General features: G+C 39.6%; 1 protein-coding gene across 2 annotated transcripts in view; it reads left to right on the forward strand.

Annotated features, from left to right (window-relative positions):
- Positions 1-19,036, forward strand: part of LOC142761121 (pantetheinase-like) — a 68,475-nt gene that overhangs the window by 36,413 nt on the left and 13,026 nt on the right. For both annotated transcript variants that reach the window (XM_075864309.1, XM_075864310.1), the window contains exons 3-5: positions 2,131-2,261; positions 3,739-3,931; positions 17,736-18,027. In XM_075864309.1, coding sequence (XP_075720424.1) covers positions 2,131-2,261; positions 3,739-3,931; positions 17,736-18,027 — 616 coding nt within the window. The remainder of the gene's footprint in view (positions 1-2,130; positions 2,262-3,738; positions 3,932-17,735; positions 18,028-19,036) is intronic.

Here is a 19,036-nt window from a genome sequence, read left to right on the forward strand (position 1 = left end):
TTTTCCGTCCGCAATTCCTGATGGATAAAACGCAGCAATTCTGCCACATGTGGACAAGCGCTTATACTAAGAAAATATTTTTAGATAGGTAACAATGTACATGAATTCAATATTAATTCAAATATGCTTTCGTTTGTTTTGCAATTGATTTTTGTTATGTTTTTCTGACTTCTACCATTTATGAATGTCTCAATATAAAAATTCTAAATCAGAGCTCAGAGGGCATCCCTTTTTAGTAATATGTGCCGCAAACACTGCCTTCCATCCTGCGGTGTAATCACTATTTCATCATAGCAACTGCATTATTTGTAGCACAAACTACACACCAAGGGCATAGCTAAAGGATTAGGGGCCCTGATGCAAAAATCCTTCTTGGGTCCCCTCGAACTTCACTTTATAGCTGGCGGCACACAGCTTTTACCTGCATCGCTGGATCTCCTAAGTGACCCATCGATGCAGTAATAGCAGCAAGCGGCTTTACCAAGGTTTTGAGACATCGGGGGCAAAAGCCCCAACACATATGTTTTGCCCTATCCCAAAAATGTGTGTGTGTGTGTGTATATATGTATATATATATTTATTTCTATATATATATATATATATATATATATATATATATATATATATATATATGTATCTGCAGTATAAGACTACGACCCCTATAGCTCTGCCACTGGATAGGACTAGATACTGGGTTCTGCAGACCGTATTGCACATGATAGGTTAGATACATTGCCCAGCATGTCGTATCATAAATGAGAGGATTATATACAGGACACAGCAGACAGTATTGCACATGATAAGCTTTGATACGGGGTCCAGCAAACAGTATCACACATGATAACCTTAGATATAGGGCCCAGCAGACAGTATCCCACATGATAGGCTTAGATACAGGGCTCAGCAGACAGTATCACCCATGATAGGATTAGATACAGGGCCCTAGCAAACAGCATCACACACGATGATACAGACAATATTCTTATACTCTGCTCAGTGACTTGACCTGACTCAGGAGCGAGGTGAGTAAGTACACTGTTTTTGTAGTAATGGGGGCCCATGTAGTTTACTACATAGGCCCAGTTACTACAGTAACTGTGGATCGATGTGGCTGTAATGTCATTTCAGTTTTCCCTTTCAGAGATAATTCTTCTCAATCACTGCAGTTTGCCGGGCAACATTTGAGAGAGGATGCAGCTGCAGGATCAATCACTGGACGGCAGTGTAGTTTCTACTGATAGAACCTGACTACAGAGGGAACTATTTGTAGTCAGAATCCACTAGTTAAATACATAATTCTATATACCAGTATCAAATACACCCATGAATGAAACAGGACTTAAGAGGGAAAATATGTAATTAACATATGTTACATAGTGGTATATTTCTATATTTTATAGCTATTAGCCCCAACGTTTCTAAAGGTGAACTAGTACTTTAACCTCACGAACAGCCCTAAACTATGAAAAATGTTAGGTATAAACTCATATATTTAACTTTTTAAAGTTTTTAAGTACCTAACTTTTCAAGATTGATGTCAGGGTAAATGAAAACTAGGCGGTTACTTTACCTTGTGTTAACAGATGGTTGCAGGGAATCCCGGCAGTTTACCATCCAAGGCATAGGGGATGTTCAAACCAGACAAAGCCTTTAAAAATAGAATCAAATTGATGAACAAATATGAATATTTTTTATAGTCATTATTAATTTTAGGAAATGGAAAGATGTAATGTTGAACTTGACGGACCTGTGTCGTTTTTCAACCTTAACTATGTATCTATGTAACTAAGTTTGTGTGTCTATGAGTATGTCAAGGGAAGTGGGACTCTCACAGAAGTGGGACAATAATTAAATGATTAGCAAATTCTCTCCTTACTAAGGCTCAATTGGCTCAGTATACTGTATGTGCGACAATTACCTAATAGTCTTTATCTCACTGGAGCTCTAGCTGCTAGTACTGTAGTTTTAGTAGTAGTCTACTTATAGTAAAACTAGTGCAATTTTTTGTTGTTGTTGTTTTTATGTTTTAGTATTTTCTTTTTATCTTGAATTAGTTGCATAGTTTGCTTTAGATAGGTTGATCATTATTTCAAATTCACATAAACTTTTAACACTGAATGTTTTTTCAAGGGTGCTCATTTAATTGTTACACCAGAAGATGGTATTTATGGTTGGAGATTTACAAGAAAAACCATTTACCCTTTCCTGGAAGATATTCCTGACCCCGCTGTTAACTGGATACCATGTTCTGACCCTGAAAGGTACGCAAATGTTCTGCCTAAAATAAATTTGTTTTCAAATCAAAGAAGAATTTCTTAGCAAAGATTTAAGGGAGTTACAGAGGTTCTTCAGAGTTAGAAAAAACATGGCTGCTTTCTTCTAAAACAAAGTGCAACACTTGTCCACAGGTTGTGTGTGGCATTGTAGCTCCACTCCAAAACCTGCAAAACCAGATGCAACCCATGGACATGTGTGATGCTGTTTCTGGAAGAAATCAACCATGTTTTTCTAAGACTTTACAACCCCTTTAAGATTAGGGCATGCTTTAACCCGTTAGTGACCGCCAATATGCCTTTTCACGACGGCCACTAATGGCCTTTATTCCAATACATACGCCTTTTCATGGTGGTGCATTGGAATAAATAAACAGAGCAGGGAGCCATTAAATCTCCCTGCTCTCAGCTACCTCCGGTAGCTAAGGGCTGGGAGCAGCCCTGCTCAAATGGGCGAGATCATTATCGGTATCGATCTTGCCAGTTTAACCCCTCAGATGCGGCGATCAACAGCTAGGTTTTGGAGAGAGGGAGGGAGCTCCCTCTCTCACCCCACCGGCACCCTGCGTAAGATCGCAGGGTGTCGGTAGTTTCTATGGCAGCTTGGGGCCTAATAAAGGCCCCCAGGTCTGCCACTAGTTATGCCAGAGGCATGGCCTAACAGATGCCTGTCCGTTTTACACGAACAGGCACTAATACACTGCAATACAAAGGTATTGCAATGTATCATAAAAGCATTCGGATGATAGCATAGAGAAGTCCCCTAGTGGGACTAGTAGAAAAAAAGTTTAATAAAGTTAGTAAAAAACAGAAGTGAAAAGAAAATGAAAAACCCACTTTTTCCCCTTACAAAATGCTTTATTATTATTAAAATAAAAAAGGAAAAAAGTTACACACATTTAGTATTGCCGAGTCCGTAACGACCCCAACTATAAAGTTATTACATTATTTAACCCGCTCGGTGGACACCGTAAAAAAAAAACAAAAAAACAATGCAAAATCTGTTAAATGTTAAAAATAAATAAATACACCCAAATGCAAGTTTTTTACAATAAATACATTTTATTAAATATAAGTCCCAAAACATAAAATAATATAGACGTATTTGGTATAGTCACAACCGTAAAAACCTGCACAACAATTTTTTTGCGTTATTTATGATGATCGGTGCATGCTTTATAGAAAATATAAATGAAAACTGCAATGGAACTGCTTTTTTTCTGCATTGTTGCTAAAATAAAAACTTATATAAATTAAACGATAATGTAAATGTAATGTGCCAAAAAATACCACCTTCATAAATTACAGCTTGCCCCATAAAAACTCAAAAGTCTCATACAGCTACGTTGAATAAAAAATAAAAAAGTTATGAGCGCCGAGATGCAAAGAGGAGGAAATAAAAAAATGTTTCTTTTTTTGAAAAAAAGTCTATTGTCTGAAAGTTTATTGACTCTGTATTGTGCAGGTTTGGTGGAGCTCCTGTTCAGATAAGACTGAGTTGCATGGCAAAGCATAATTCCATCTATTTGGTTGCAAATATTGGTGATAAAAAATTATGTAACAAATCTGATGTTGGATGCCCAGATGATGGCCAATATAACTATAACACTGCTGTTGTATATGACTCCAGTGGAAAGTTAATAGCACGTTATCACAAGGTATGTCTCTTTGATTTCTTTCTAATTTTCAGTGGTTTTATTTTTAAATGGCACTCTCCGTTTACATGATACACTATATGGTCAAAACTATTGGGACACCTTCACATTACACCTACAGGAACTTTTATGACATCCCATTCTAAATCAATAGGTATTAATATGAAATTGATACCACTTTGCAGCTAAAAAAAATATATCCATTTTTCTGGGAAGGCTTACTACAAGATTTTGGAGTGTGTCTGTGGGAATTTTTGCCCTTTTATTCAGAAGAGTATTCATGAGGTCAAACGCTGAAGTTGGACGAGAGGACTGGCTCGCAATCACTATTTGAGTTCATTCCAAAAGTGTTTGATGGGCTTGACGTCAGGGCTTCTGTGCAGGCCAGTCAAGTTCTTCAACACCAAACCCACCCAACCATGCCTTTATGGACCTTGATTTGTGCACTGGGGCACGGTCATGCTGGAACAGAAAAGAGCCTTCCACAACTGCACTTACAAAGTTGAAAGCATACAATTGTCCAAACTGTCTTGGAGTGCTGAAGCATTAAGATTTCCTTTCACTAGAACTAGGGGGCCTGGGCCAAGCCCTGAAAAAAAACTTCATAGCATTATCCCTCATCCACCAAACCTTAGAGTTGGCACTATGCAGTCAGGCAGGTAATGTTCTCCTACATCCACCAAACCAAGACTCATCCATCAGACTGCCAGATAGAGAAGCGTGATTCATCACTCCACAGAACACAATTCCACTGCTCCAGAGTCCAGTGGTGGCATGCTTTACCACTCCATCCGTCATTTGGCATTGTGCTTGGTGATGTAAGACTTGCATTCAGCTGCCAGGTCATGGAAACCCATGCCGTGAAGCTCCTGGCGCACAGTTTTTGTGCAGATGTTAAGGTCGGCGGAGGTTTGGAACTCTGCAGTTATTGAGTCCGCAGAGTGGTGACTTTTATGCACTATGCGCCTCAGCACAGAGGCGTAGCTAGGTTCTCCAGCACCCGGGGCAAATATTCAGTTTGGCGCCCCCCCCAACCTCTTTCCCGACATCTCCTTCCCCCTCGCCGTGTTTGTTTTCTCTGCCAATCAATGACGTGTCATTTCTTTTCCACATTTATTTTTATGTAACTCGAGCATAAAAAAAATTGAAAATTTTACAAGCAATATAGTTCTATACACAACACCAGAACCAAGCTCAGTACATATATACGGCACCAGAACCAAGCTCAGTACATAAATACAACACCAGCACAAATACAGCTCAATTTAGTGCAACCCCTGCCGTATAGGTATGGACGACGTAAAGCTACAGCTCCCAGCATGGCCCGAACAATGGTAAGGATATGCTGGGTTATTCTGTTTCACAAAAAATAAATCATATCATAATCATAAGCACCCATCATCTCACTGCAGATCATACAGTGACTACAGTGCTGATTAGAGGCAGAATAAACATTTACATTAAGTGACTCACCGGTGACATCTCAGATTCTAGTTCTTTTTCTATGATGACTTCTCCCGGTCATAGCCCATTTCTGCAGTTTGCCGCTCAGATGTTTTCAGCTACTCACTTTTCCAACATTTCCACACCTATAAATAAAGATAAAATTCTCATTATACCACACAATACGCCCCTAAATATAATAGCACCATACACAGCACCTCTAATTATAATAGCACCATACACTGTGTCCCACACACACACACACACACACACACACACACACACACACCGTGCCCCCTGTAGATAGTGCCTGCCATAGAGCCCCCTGTAGATAGTGCCCCCATATAGCCCACCACTGTATATAGTGCTCCACATATAGTCCTCCCCTGTATATAGTGCTCCACATATAGTCCACCCCTGTATATAGTGCTCCACAGATAGCCCACCCCTGAATATAGCCCCCCTGTAGATGTAACCCAACCCTGTATATAGTGCTCCATAGATAGCCCACCCCTGTATATAGTGCTCCACAGATAGCCCACCCCTGTATATAGCCCCCCTGTAGATATAGCCCACCCCTGTATATAGCCCCCTGTAGATATAGCCCACCCCTGTATATGGTGCTCCATAGATAGCCCACCCCAGTATATAGCCCCCCCTGTAGATAGAGCCCCCCTGTAGATAAAGCCCCCCTTATAGATAAACCTTCCCTGTAGATAAAGCCACACACTTTTTTTATTACAATAAAATAACAAACTATTCAAACTCACCTTAATCCCGCTCCCACGTCGTCCGGCAGCAATGGAGACCTTCTCTCTTCTGCGCAGGTCTCCTGGGGTTGAACGAAGCATCTATGAAAGGCGCTGATTGAATGGGCAGGATGACTTTCCCTGTCACTCAGCACCTTTCATAGACGGAAGCTTCACTGGTACAAAAGGTACCAGTCGCTTCACTCATGGAAAGGCGCTGAATGGCCGGGCACGGAACATGCCCGGTCATTCATTGCTTCTAATTGTACCTGTGAGCTCCTTAGAATAACCCGTTCTTTAACAAATGTTTTCAAAGGCAGACTGTATGGCTAGGTGCTTGATTTTATACACCTGTGACAATGGGACTGAATAAAACACCTGAATTCAATGATTAACCGGTTCCCGACCGCTCACTGTAAATTCACGTTGATGCTTGCTGGGCTCAGTGCAGCGCCGACGTGAATTCACCATGAGTGTTAACAGCGCGATCAGGTGTCTCAGAGTGGTGCTGACACACGGATCACACTGTTAACACCTACCTCTGGTCCACGAGACATGATCGGGGCCTGATTGTTTCAGGTCCCGACCATGTGACATCGCAGGGCAAGTTTGTTGTAGCAACAAACTTTCCCGGGGACCGATTGCGGATGTTAGCGTTGGTTGGTTGGTTAGCGTTAGCGGGTGTTGGTTGTTATGGCAACCGGAGGCCATATAATGGCCTCCTGGTCTGCCATGCACTGAAGCCTATGAGGACCAGCCGAAGGCTTCCTGTCAGTGTGACCTTCAGCGTCACACTGACAGTTTATAATATATTACACTACCTAGGTACTGTAATGTATTATAGCAGCTCTAAGGCTATGTTCACACGGAGTATTTTGCAGGAGGAATATCTGCCTCAAAATTCCGTTTGGAACTTTGAGGCAGATTTTCCTCTCCCTGCACGCGGGCATAAAACACTGTGAAATACACTTTCTCTGCCTCCCATTGAAGTCAATGGGAGGTCAGAGGCGTAAACGCCCGAAGATAGGGCATGTCGCTTCTTTTTCCCGCGAGGCAGTTTTACTGCTCGCGGGAAAAAGACGCTGACGCCTCCCATTGAAATCAATGGGAGGCGTTTTCGGGCCGTTTTTGCCGAGTTTTGCGACGCGGTTTCCGCGTCAAAAAACTCGGCAGAATACTCCGTGTGAACATAGCCTAAGTGCTGCAGGTTTTCAAGTCCCCTAGAGGGACACAAAAAAAAAAGTTAAAAAAAATTATAAAAATGTTAGAAGTTCCAAAAACAAAAAATGTTTTTTTTTTTCCTATAATAAAGACAACCTATAAATATATGAAGGTACATGCCCTGAAATACTAACTAAATGAACAGAAAAAAACAGGCACTAATAAATTATGAAACCAAAACCAAAAGCCATGGTCTCAAAAAATGTAGATATCCATAAAGTAACACTAGAAAAATTACTTTATTAATACATATTCGACAGAAAACAGTTGACCACAACTGCAAACATACAACATATACACAATAGAAGTATAAAATGATAAAATCAGAGTGTGGTAGAGCAGTGGAGGACACAGCAGGTTGCAATATCTACAGAAAGTACAAAGAGACTACAAATGGGAGACATAGTAGTGCATGTAGACAGTATAGTATAGAGGAGTATAATACAAATGAGCAGTAAATACTGACACTCCTCCAGTTCAGTCGATCCTTTTGAAAAAAGTAACACAACACATATCAGTGTAGATGTTTCAAACTACTTGGAAGGTAAGCCCAAACCGAAAATATTGCTGATAATCCCATATATTTATAGTCCCATATAGAGAAAGAATGATATTAGTCCAAAGTTCAAAAACATAACAATGTAGAATGCAAGTATTACGGACCTGAATTGGTCATACTGCAGACAAGTCTCCTGCCGTGTCCTCTCACCGCACCCTCCAACGTACGTTTCGCAATCCTTCTCAGTAAGGTGAGTGGGCTGAGAAGAGGTATTTAGATGGGCAAATATTCAAATTACTTAACTTACCACTTAGTGGTATTATGAATGTTTTCCTATAATAAGAATTTTCTTTTAGGAAAAAAATGAACACGTTAAAAAGAGTACACATATTTGGTATCAACGCATTCCTAACGACCCAAATTATAATGTTATTTTTGCCGCCCGGTGAACACTGCAAAATAAATAAGTAAAGAACAATGCCAGAATCACTATTTTTCTTGGTCATCACCCCTCCCAAAATATAGAATAAAAAGTGATCAAAAACGTGTATACAACCCAAAATAGTACCAATAAAAACTACAACCTGTTCTGCAAAAAAAAAAAAAACCCTTACACAGCTCTTTTTTTAACTGAAAAATAAAAAAGTTATGGCTCTCAGAATATGGTAACACAAAAAATTTATTATTTTATAAAAAAATTATTTTATTGCGCAAACGCTGCAAAACATAAAAAATATATACATATGGTATCGGCGTAATCAGATCGACCCGCCTTTGGTGTCTTTTTTCCCCTTTATCCTTTGTGAAAATGAAAAAATGCAACATTTTAGTGGAAAAAATGTTGATATTCATTTTCACTGCCTAATTCTAATAAATTCTGCAAAAGACCTGTGGGATCTAAATGCTCACAATACACCCTGGAAAGTTTCCTTAAGGGTTTAGTTTTCAAAAGGGGGTCACTTTTGGGGTGTTTCCACTGTTTTGGTCCCTCAGAGGCTTTGCAAATGCAACATGGCACCCGAAAACCATTCCAGCTAAATTTGAGCTCCAAAAGCCAAATGGCGCTGCTTCCCTTCTAAGCCCCCTCTTGTGTCCAAACAGCCATTTAGGACCACATGTGGGGTATTGCCGTAATCAGGAGAAATTGCTTTACAAATGTTGGGGTTCTTTTTCTCCTTTATTCCATGTAAAAATTTAATATTTCTATGTTTTTTCAGAAAAAAAGTAGATATTCATTTTCATGGACTGATTCCACTAAATTCAGCAAAAAACCTGTGGGGTCAAAATGCTTCATTGAGGGGTGTCGTTTTCAAAACATTGTCACTTTTGGGCAGTTTCCACTGTTTTGGCACCACAAGACCTCCTCAAACTTGACATGGTGCCCAAAATATATTCTAAAAAAAGAGGCCCCAAAATCCACTAGGTGCTCCTGTCCTTCTGGGGCCTGTGTTTCAGTCTATTAGCGCACTAGGGCCACATGTGGGATATTTCTAAAAACTGCAGAATCTGGGCAATAAATATTGAGTTGTGCTTTTCTGGTAAAAATGTCTTTGTTACAGAAACAAATGTATTACAAAAGAATTTCAGCAAAAACGTTTGTAAATTTCCCCTCCACTTTGCTTTAATTCCTGTGAAACGCCTAAAGGGTTAAGAAACTTTCTGAATGCTGTTTTGAATACTTTGGGGGGGGGGGCTACTGTTTTTCAAATGGGGTGATTTATGGGGTCTATCGAATATATAAGGCCCTCAAAGCCACTTCAGAACTGAACTGGTCCATAAAAATAGATTTTTGAAATTTTCTTGAAAATGTGAGAAATTGCTTCTAAAGTTCTAAGCCTTGTAACATAGAAAAATAAAAGAATGTTCAAAAAATGATGCAAACATAAAGTAGACATATGGGAAATGTTAACTGTTAATAGTAACTATTTTGTGTAGTATTCTTATCTGTTTTACAAGCAGATACATTTAAATTTAGAAAAATGCTAATTTTTGCTAATTTTCTCCAAATTTGGTGTTTTTCACAAATAAATACTGAATTTAACGACCACATTTTTCCACAAACATAAAGTACGATATGTCACGAGAAAACAATCTCAGAATTGCTTGGCATTTCATAGAGAATACAGAACAGCTGTTAATAAAAATGTAAAACAATTTTTTTATAAAAACGAATTAAGAAGTTACACTAAACATTCTGACTGATCTATTTTAAAAAAAAGGCCCTCAAAGGTGTATATAGCATTTAAGTCCATATAGTTCAACCTATTCTCCTGCAATTTTTATTTAGAGGAAGGCAAATATCTGCTTTTTAGGGGAAAAATTCCTTTCCACTCCAATCAGAATAAATCATTGGATCAATAACCTACAGTGAAGGAAATAAGTATTTGATCCCTTGCTGATTTTGTAAGTTTGCCCACTGTCAAAAACATGAACAGTCTAGAATTTTTAGGCTAGGTTAATTTTACCAGTGAGAGATAGATTATATTTAAAAAAAAAAAAAAGAAAATCACATTGTCAAAATTATATACATGTATATTTATTTGCATTGTGCACAGAGAAATAAGTATTTGATCCCTTTGGCAAACAAGACTTAATACTTGGTGGCAAAACCCTTGTTGGCAAGCACAGCAGTCAGATGTTTTTTTGTAGTTGATGATGAGGTTTGCACACATGTTAGATGGAATTTTGGACCACTCCTCTTTGCAGATCATCTGTAAATTATTACGATTTCGAGGTTTCCGCGTCAAAAAACTCGTCGAAATACTCCGTGTGAACATAGCCTTAATATCACAAATTCCCCTGGCAGAGAGTTCCATAGTCTCAATATTTTTACAGTAAAGAAACCCTTCTACAGTATGTTAGTGTAAAAACCTTCTTTTCTCTAGACCTAAAGTAATGGTTCAGTCCTGGGTATAAATAGCTCATTAGATAGATCTCTTTGTTGAGCGTTGATATATTTATACATAGTTATAAGGTCACCCCTTAACCCCTTACCGCACCTTGCCGTTAATGCACGTCGAGGTGAGCAGTCACTTCGCGCACCTCGACGTGCAGTTAAGTCTGTGCTTTGACAGTTAACCGCCGTGCGGCGCTACACCGCAGCTGCGGTTAACTGTGCAGGGTGTCTGCCCTGCATTGCCTGTTGCCGATCAGCGGCCCATCGCCGCTGATTTCGGCAGTTAACCCCTTCGATGCGGCGGCCGATTCCGATCGCCACATCTAAGGAGTTTAGCGGTGATCGGCAGCCCCCACGTGAAATCACGGGGGCTGGCAATGGTACCCATGGCAACCGGACGCCAGACAATGGCTTCCGGATTGCCATGTACAGAAGCCTATGAGGACCACCCGGAGGGTGGTCGTCGTAGGCTTCCTGTCAGTGTGACTGTCACAGTGTGTAGTGTAATGTATTCCAGCAGCGATCAGAGCTGCAAGTCTAAGTGTCCCCTAGTGGGACAAGTAAAAAAAATAATAAAAATATTTAAAAAAAAGTGTAAAAATAAAAGTTACAGTGAAGGAAATAAGTATTTGATCCCTTGCTGATTTTGTAAGTTTGCCCACTGTCAAAGTCATGAACAGTCTAGAATTTTTAGGCTAGGTTAATTTTACCAGTGAGAGATAGATTATATTTTAAAAAAAAACAGAAAATCACATAGTCAAAATTATATATATTTATTTGCATTGTGCACAGAGAAATAAGTATTTGATCCCCTACCAACCATTAAGAGTTCAGCCTCCTCCAGACCAGTTACATGCTCCAAATCAACTTGGTGCCTGCATTAAAGACAGCTGTCTTAAATGGTCACCTGTTTAAAAGACTCCTGTCCACAGACTCAATTAATCAGTCTGACTCTAACCTCTACAACATGGGCAAGACCCAAGTGCTTTCTAAGGATGTCAGGGACAAGATCATAGACCTGCACAAGGCTGGAATGGGCTACAAAACCATAAGTAAGACGCTGGGTGAGAAGGAGACAACTGTTAGTGCAATAGTAAGAAAATGAAAGACATACAAAATTACTGTCAATCAACATCGATCTGGGGCTCCATGCAAAATCTCACCTCGTGGGGTATCCTTGATCCTGAGGAAGGTGAGAGCTCAGCCGAAAACTACACGGGGGGAACTTGTTAATGATCTCAAAGCAGCTGGGACCACAGCCACCAAGAAAACCATTGGTAACACATTACACCGTAATGGATTAAAATCCTGCAGTGCCCGCAAGGTCCTCCTGCTCAAGAAGGCACATGTACAGGCCCGTCTGAAGTTCGCAAATGAACATCTGGATGATTCTGAGAGTGATTGGGAGATGGTGCTGTGGTCAGATGAGACTAAAATTGAGCTCTTTGGCATTAACTCAACTCGCCGTATTTGGAGGAAGAGAAATGCTGCCTATGACCCAAAGAACACCGTCCCCACTGTCAAGCATGGAGGTGGAAACATTATGTTTTGGGGGTGTTTCTCTGCTAAGGGCACAGGACTACTTCACCGCATCAATGGGAGAATGGATGGAGCCATGTACCGTCAAATCCTGAGTGACAATCTCCTTCCCTCCACCAGGACATTAAAAATGGCTCGTGGCTGGGTCTTCCAGCACGACAATGACCCGAAACATACAGCCAAGGCAACAAAGGAGTGGCTCAAAAAGAAGCACATTAAGGTCATGGAGTGCCAGTCTCCAGACCTTAATCCCATCAAAAACTTATGGAGGGAGCTGAAGATCCGAGTTGCCAAGCGACAGCCTCCCAATCGTAATGATTTACAGATGATCTGCAAAGAGGAGTGGGCCAAAATTCCATCTAACATGTGTGCAAACCTCATCATCAACTACAAAAAACGTCTGACTGCTGTGCTTGCCAACAAGGGTTTTGCCACCAAGTATTAAGTCTTGTTTGGCAAAGGGATCAAATACTTATCTCTCTGTGCACAATGCAAATAAATATATATAATTTTAACTATGTGATTTTCTGTTTTTTTTTTTTAATATAATCTATCTCTCACTGGTAAAATTAACCTAGCCTAAAAATTCTAGACTGTTCATGTCTTTGACAGTGGGCAAACTTACAAAATCAGCAAGGGATCAAATACTTATTTCCTTCACTGTATAAGTGACATAAACAAGAACTGCTTTTTTTCCTATAATAAGTATTTTATTATAGGAAAAAAATGAACACGTAAAACAAAGTACACATATTTGGTATCACCGCGTTCGCAACGACCTCAACTATAAAACTCTAATATTATTTTTCCCGCACGATGAATACTGCAAATAAAATAAATGAAAAACAATGCCAGAATCACTGTTTTTTGTTCACCACCCCTCCCAAAATATACAATAAAAAGTGATCAAAAAGTCGCATGTACGCCAAAATAGTACCGATACAAAATACAACCCGTCCCGCAAAAAACAAGCCCTTACACAGCTTTTTTGACTGAAAAATAAAAAAGTTATAGCTCTCAGAATATGGTAACACAAAAATAGTTTATTTTATAAATAAGTTATTTTATTGCGCAAACGCTGCAAAATGTAAAAATAAATATATACATATGGTATCGCCGTAATCGTATCGACCCGCAGAATAAAGTATAATGGTCATTTATAGCCTAGGGTGAACGCCGTAAAAAATAAATAAAAAACATTGTCAGAATTGATGGTTTTTGGTCACCTTGCTTGACGAAAAATGGAATAAAAAGTGATCAAAAAAATTGCATGTACCCCAAAATGGTACCAATGAAAAGTACAGATTGTCCCGCAAAGAATAAGCCCTCACACTGCTCCAGTGGTGAAAAAATAAAAAAAGTTCTGGCTCCCAGATTATGGCGATGCAAAATGTGCAGTGTTCCAAAAGCGGATAAGATCGGGCGCCATTTATAAGTGCAACTCTGGCCACATATCTGCAGATTATTATTTGTTTACCCCATTATTATACGCTCTTATTATGCCCCTGATGTACTCTGCCCAGTTTACATATGCCCCCACATTATAAACTGAAATACCAGCAAAACGCCAGAGCTACTACCAAGCTAAATCTGTTCTCCAAAAGCCAAATGGCGCTCCTTCCCTTCTGAGCCCTACAGCGTGCCCAAACAGCCGTTTACGTCCACCGATATGGCATCGCCATACCCGGGAGAACCCTGTTAATATTTTATTTGAGGTATTTGTGGCACAAACTGGGCACAACATATAGTGCACTAAAATGGCACATCAGTCGAAAATTGTAATTTTCACTTTCCACCATCGGCTGCGCATGAAACCTTTCGCGCACCATGACTTAATAGCATGTCGTGGTGTGGGGGGTGATGTATGGAGCGTCTCACTCACTGAGCCCATGCCATACGCTGGGGGTGTCATCTGTGTATTACAGCTGACACCCGGGACTAACGGACAGAAACAGCGATCACGCTGTTACAGGAGCATGCACAAATGACAATATACTGTAATACATTAGTATTGCAGTGTATTCTACCAGTGTTCTAACGATCGCTGGTTCAAGTCTCCTATGGGGATTAATAAAGTTTGTAAGAACAAAAGTAAATAGTTATTATGAGTGGAAAAAATTGAATAAATATTTAAAGTCCAGAAAAACAATCTTTTCACATTTTTTCTCTAAAGTAATGTAAAAAAAATACACAAAATTGGTATCGCTGCATCCATAAAAGTCCAAACTATTACAATATACCATTATTGAACTCGCACGGTGAACGCCGTGAAAAATAAAGAATTTAAAACGGCAAATCCGCAGTTTTTTGGTCACCTTGGCTCTACCAAAAAATCTAATAAAAAGTGCTAAAAAAGTTGTATGTACCAAAAAATGGTACCAATAAAAACTACAGCTCGTCCCTCAAAAAATAAGCCCTCACAGCGCTCTATTGATGGAAAAATAAAAAAGTTATGGCTCTCGGAAAGCTGGGAATGAAAAATTAAAAAGAAAAAGAAAAACATGGATCAGTCCGGAAAGGGTTAATTACTTTCTAATGAAAAAGCATTTATGACCACATGTCGGGTATAGCCGTACTCTGGAGAAATTGCTTTACAAATATTGGGGTGCTTTTTCTCCTTTATCCTTCGTAAAATTGAAAAAATTCTACATTTTAGTGGAAATAATGTTGATATAAATTTTTACGGCCTAATTCTAATAAATTCTGCAAAAGACGTGTGGGGTCTAAATGCTCACTATACCCCTAGATAGATTCCTTAAATGAGGAAGTTTTCTAAATGGGGTTACTTTTGGGGGGCGTCCACTGTTTTGGTCCCTCGGGGGCTTTGCAAATTTGACATGACACCCAAAAACTATTCCAGCTAAATTTGAGCTCCAAAAGCCAAATAGCACTCCTTGCTTTCTAAGCCCCGCTGTGGGTCCAAACAGCACTTTATTACCACATATGGCGTATTGTCGTAATCGGGAGAAATTGTTTTACAAATGTTGGGGTGCTTTTTCTCCTTTATTCCTTGTAAAAATTAAAAATGTCTAAGTTTTTTCAGCAAAAAAGTAGATTCCTACCTTTACAGACTAATTCCAATGAATTCAGCAAAACAACTGTTTGGTCAAAATGCTAACTTTACCCCTAAAAAAATTCCTTGAGGGGTGTAGTTTCCAAAATGGGTCACTTTTGGGGTGTTTCCACTATTTTGGTTCCTCGAGTGCATTGTAAACGCGACACGGCACAGAAAACTATTCCAGCAAAGTCAGAAATTCAAAATTCAAATGGCGCTCCCTCCCTTCTGAGCCCTGCTGTGGGTCCAAACAGCAGTTTATTACCACATATGGGGTATTGCTATAATCGGAAGAAATTGCTTTTCTACTTTATTCCTTGTAAAAATTTAAAATTTCTATGTTTTTTCAGAAAAAAAGTAGATTTTCATCTTCACATACAAATTCAAATAAATTTAGCAAAATAACTGTGGGTTGAAAATGCTAACCATAGATAAATTCCTTGAGGGGTGTAGTCTCCAAAATGGGGTCACTTTTGGGGGGTCTTTACTGTTTTGGTACCACAAGACCTATTCAAACCTAACATGGTGCCTAAAATATATATTCTAAAAAAAGGAGGCCCCAAAATCCTCTAGGTGCTCCTTTGATTCTGAGACCTGTGTTTTAGTCCATTAGCGCTCTAGGACCAAATGTGGGATATTTCTAAAAATTGCAGAATCTAGGCAATAAATATGGAGTTGCATTTCTTGGGTAAAACCTTCTGTGGTATAGAAAAAATGTATTACAAATGAATTAAAAAAATAAAATAATGAAATTTGTAAATTTCACCTCTACTTTGCTTTAATTTCTGTGAAACACCTAAAGGGTTAAAACACTTTCTGAATGCTGTTTTGAATACTTTGAGGGGTGCAGTTTTCAAAATTGGGTGATTTATGGGGACTTTCTAATATATAAGGCCCTCAATGCCACTTCAGAACTGAACTGGTCCCTGAAAAAATAGGCTTTTGAAATTTTCTTGAAAATATGAGAAATTGCTGCTAAAGTTCTAAGCCTTGTAACGTCCTAGAAAAATAAAAGAATGTTCTAAAAACTATGCAAACATAAAGTAGACATATGGGAAATGTAAACTAGTAAGTATTTTGTGTGATATTACTATCTGTTTTACAAGTAGATACATTTAAATTTAGAAAAATGCTAATTTTTGCTAATTTTCTCTAAATCTTGGTGTTTTTTACAAATAAATATTGAATTTATCAACCAAATTTTTTCCCTAACATAAAGTACAATATGTCACGAGAAAACAATCTCAGAATCACTTGGATAGGTAAAGCATTCCGGAGTTATTACCCCATAAAGTGACACATGTCAGATTAGAAAAATCGGCTTTGTTCTGAAGGCCAAAACAGGCTCAGTCCTGAAGGGGTTAAAGAGAACCTTTTACCTCCCCATACAGGTGCAGCTGAGTGCAGAATGTAATGGGAAGGGCTGCACAAACCCTGGGGCACTTTAAAAAAAAATGTTCTATCTCCCACCGTTATTTAGATATCGCTGCCGTTATATTTGGCACCCGATATTTAAATAACCCCCTGAACATTCAACGGGGCGTGTACTGGCAAGGGGGCGTGTTACTATGGCTGTGACACTGTCCAATCAGATATTGATATGCCACAGCAGGAGAGAGTGTGCGATTGCAGTCTCTTCAACCGAACAGGCAAGGGGGCGTGTCAGTGCTACGGACAGTGTATGAGCTGGGGAGCGATTGCACTATCCGTAGCACTGAAACGCCCCTTTGCCTGTTTGGGTGAAAAGACTGCAATCGCACACTCTCTCCTGCAGTGGCACTGTCCATATCTGCCCTCCCCATTGCATGCTGCACTCAGCTGCACATGTATGGGGAGATGAAAGGTTCTCTTTAAGTAGTCCAACCCCTATAAGGGGTTGGACCACAATAAGCCCTATTTTTCTAGATACTGCAGTCCACTCATTTCATGTATTACCTTGGTCCACATTTAATTTATCACTTTGGCTGCCCACCTTGAACCCATTCCAGCTTCCTATATCCTTTTGTCCATAGACGAGCATATGCGATCAACATTGTCCCCATGCAGCCACAGTCTCCATCAATAGCTCTTGAAGATCACAATAATGGAGCTGAATCTAAAGTAGATGGATGTATCATGCATCTGATATAAAACAGTGGGTTCAACTTTGGAGTTAGAGCAGATCATGGGAGTTCTATAACATGTGCAGACTTTGTATGAGGGTGTTCTGAGGTATAATATTGATTATTAGCATTTTATATCTACTTGTGTAGCATGTCTTTCTCTAAGCTCCTCCAATTGTAATACTTATTTCACTACATGGTATATTGCGTTGCAGCTATTTCCATACTGTATGTTAGTGGAAAATGATACAACATGTATTTGCAATATTATATCTTCTGTCTAATGGTACATTTCTCTTACAGTATAACCTGTTTCTTGGGGAGGTCCAATTTAATGTACCCAAAGAGCCTGAGATTGTGACCTTTGACACTCCATTTGGAAAGTTTGGAATTTTTATCTGCTTTGATATACTTTTTTACAACCCAGCTGTTGCACTCGTAGTAGAGCACAATGTGGACACTATTATTTTCCCAACTGCATGGATGAACCTTCTCCCTCATCTCACCGCTATAGAATTCCACTCGGCATGGGCCATGGGAATGGGTGTAAATTTACTCTCTGCTAACACCCATAATACAAACAATAGAATGACAGGTGATTCCAAATTCAATCTCTCACAAATATAGTCTAGCTCAAATTAATAAAATTAGTAAGAGCGAGATACTGTAAAACATTCAGTTCTAGTGGAATATGTATCTTATAGTGTATCTTTGATAAGAAACACTTACCTCGTATCTAGTGATATGAAGAACTCCGAACTCTTCCTTCCTTCCTGCCTTCTTTGTATGTTGCCTAACATAAGACTAGACAAACCCTTTGTTTTCTATTAGAAAAGCAGAACTGCTTTTTTCCAGAAAAAACAAGGCACCTGTCCATAGGTTGTGTCTGGTATTGCAGAACATCTCCATTGAAGTGAATGGGGTTGAGCTGCATTACCTCTCACAAACTGTGGACAATTGCAGCACTGTTTTTAGAAGAAAGCAACCATGTTGTCGGGAGTTACGGAGCTTGCTGAGCTACGCTATGTCCGTAACTTCCATAGAAGTGAATGGGAGTTACGGAAACGGCATAGAATGGCGAGCTATGCTGTTTCCGTAGCTACCGAGTTCCGGAAAACAGCGTAGCTCGCCGTGCTACGCTGTTTCAGTATCTCCCATTCACTTATATGGGAGTTATGGAAACAGCGTAGCTCAGCGAGCACTCAGCTGTTTCTGTAACTCCTCAACACCTAAACAGGAAGTGGCTGGGCGGCATCGGAGCCAAGTAAGCTAGAGCGGGGTTTAGGGGGCCCCATTCTAGGGATAGTTGTGGGTCCCAGAGGTGGGACCCACATTTATCGGACTTTTATGGCATATCCTGTGGATATGCCATGATTGTCCATGATGGGAAAACCCCTTTAACTCTGGGAGCTGTCTGTGACTCAGATGTGCTGGCTCATTATTAGCTGAACCTATCTATTACATCTGTCCTCTATAAAATCCTGCCTTTTCCTGTAATTTTTGACAGCTATTGAGTTTTCGTCCTGGTTACTTCTGCTTCTGCTCTTGCTCTGTGTTTGATTAGTGTCTTCAACTTGTTTTTTATTTTTTTTCCCCTACAGCTA

Source organism: Rhinoderma darwinii, chromosome 4 (assembly GCF_050947455.1).
Source record: "Rhinoderma darwinii isolate aRhiDar2 chromosome 4, aRhiDar2.hap1, whole genome shotgun sequence".
NCBI classification, from domain to species: domain Eukaryota; kingdom Metazoa; phylum Chordata; class Amphibia; order Anura; family Rhinodermatidae; genus Rhinoderma; species Rhinoderma darwinii.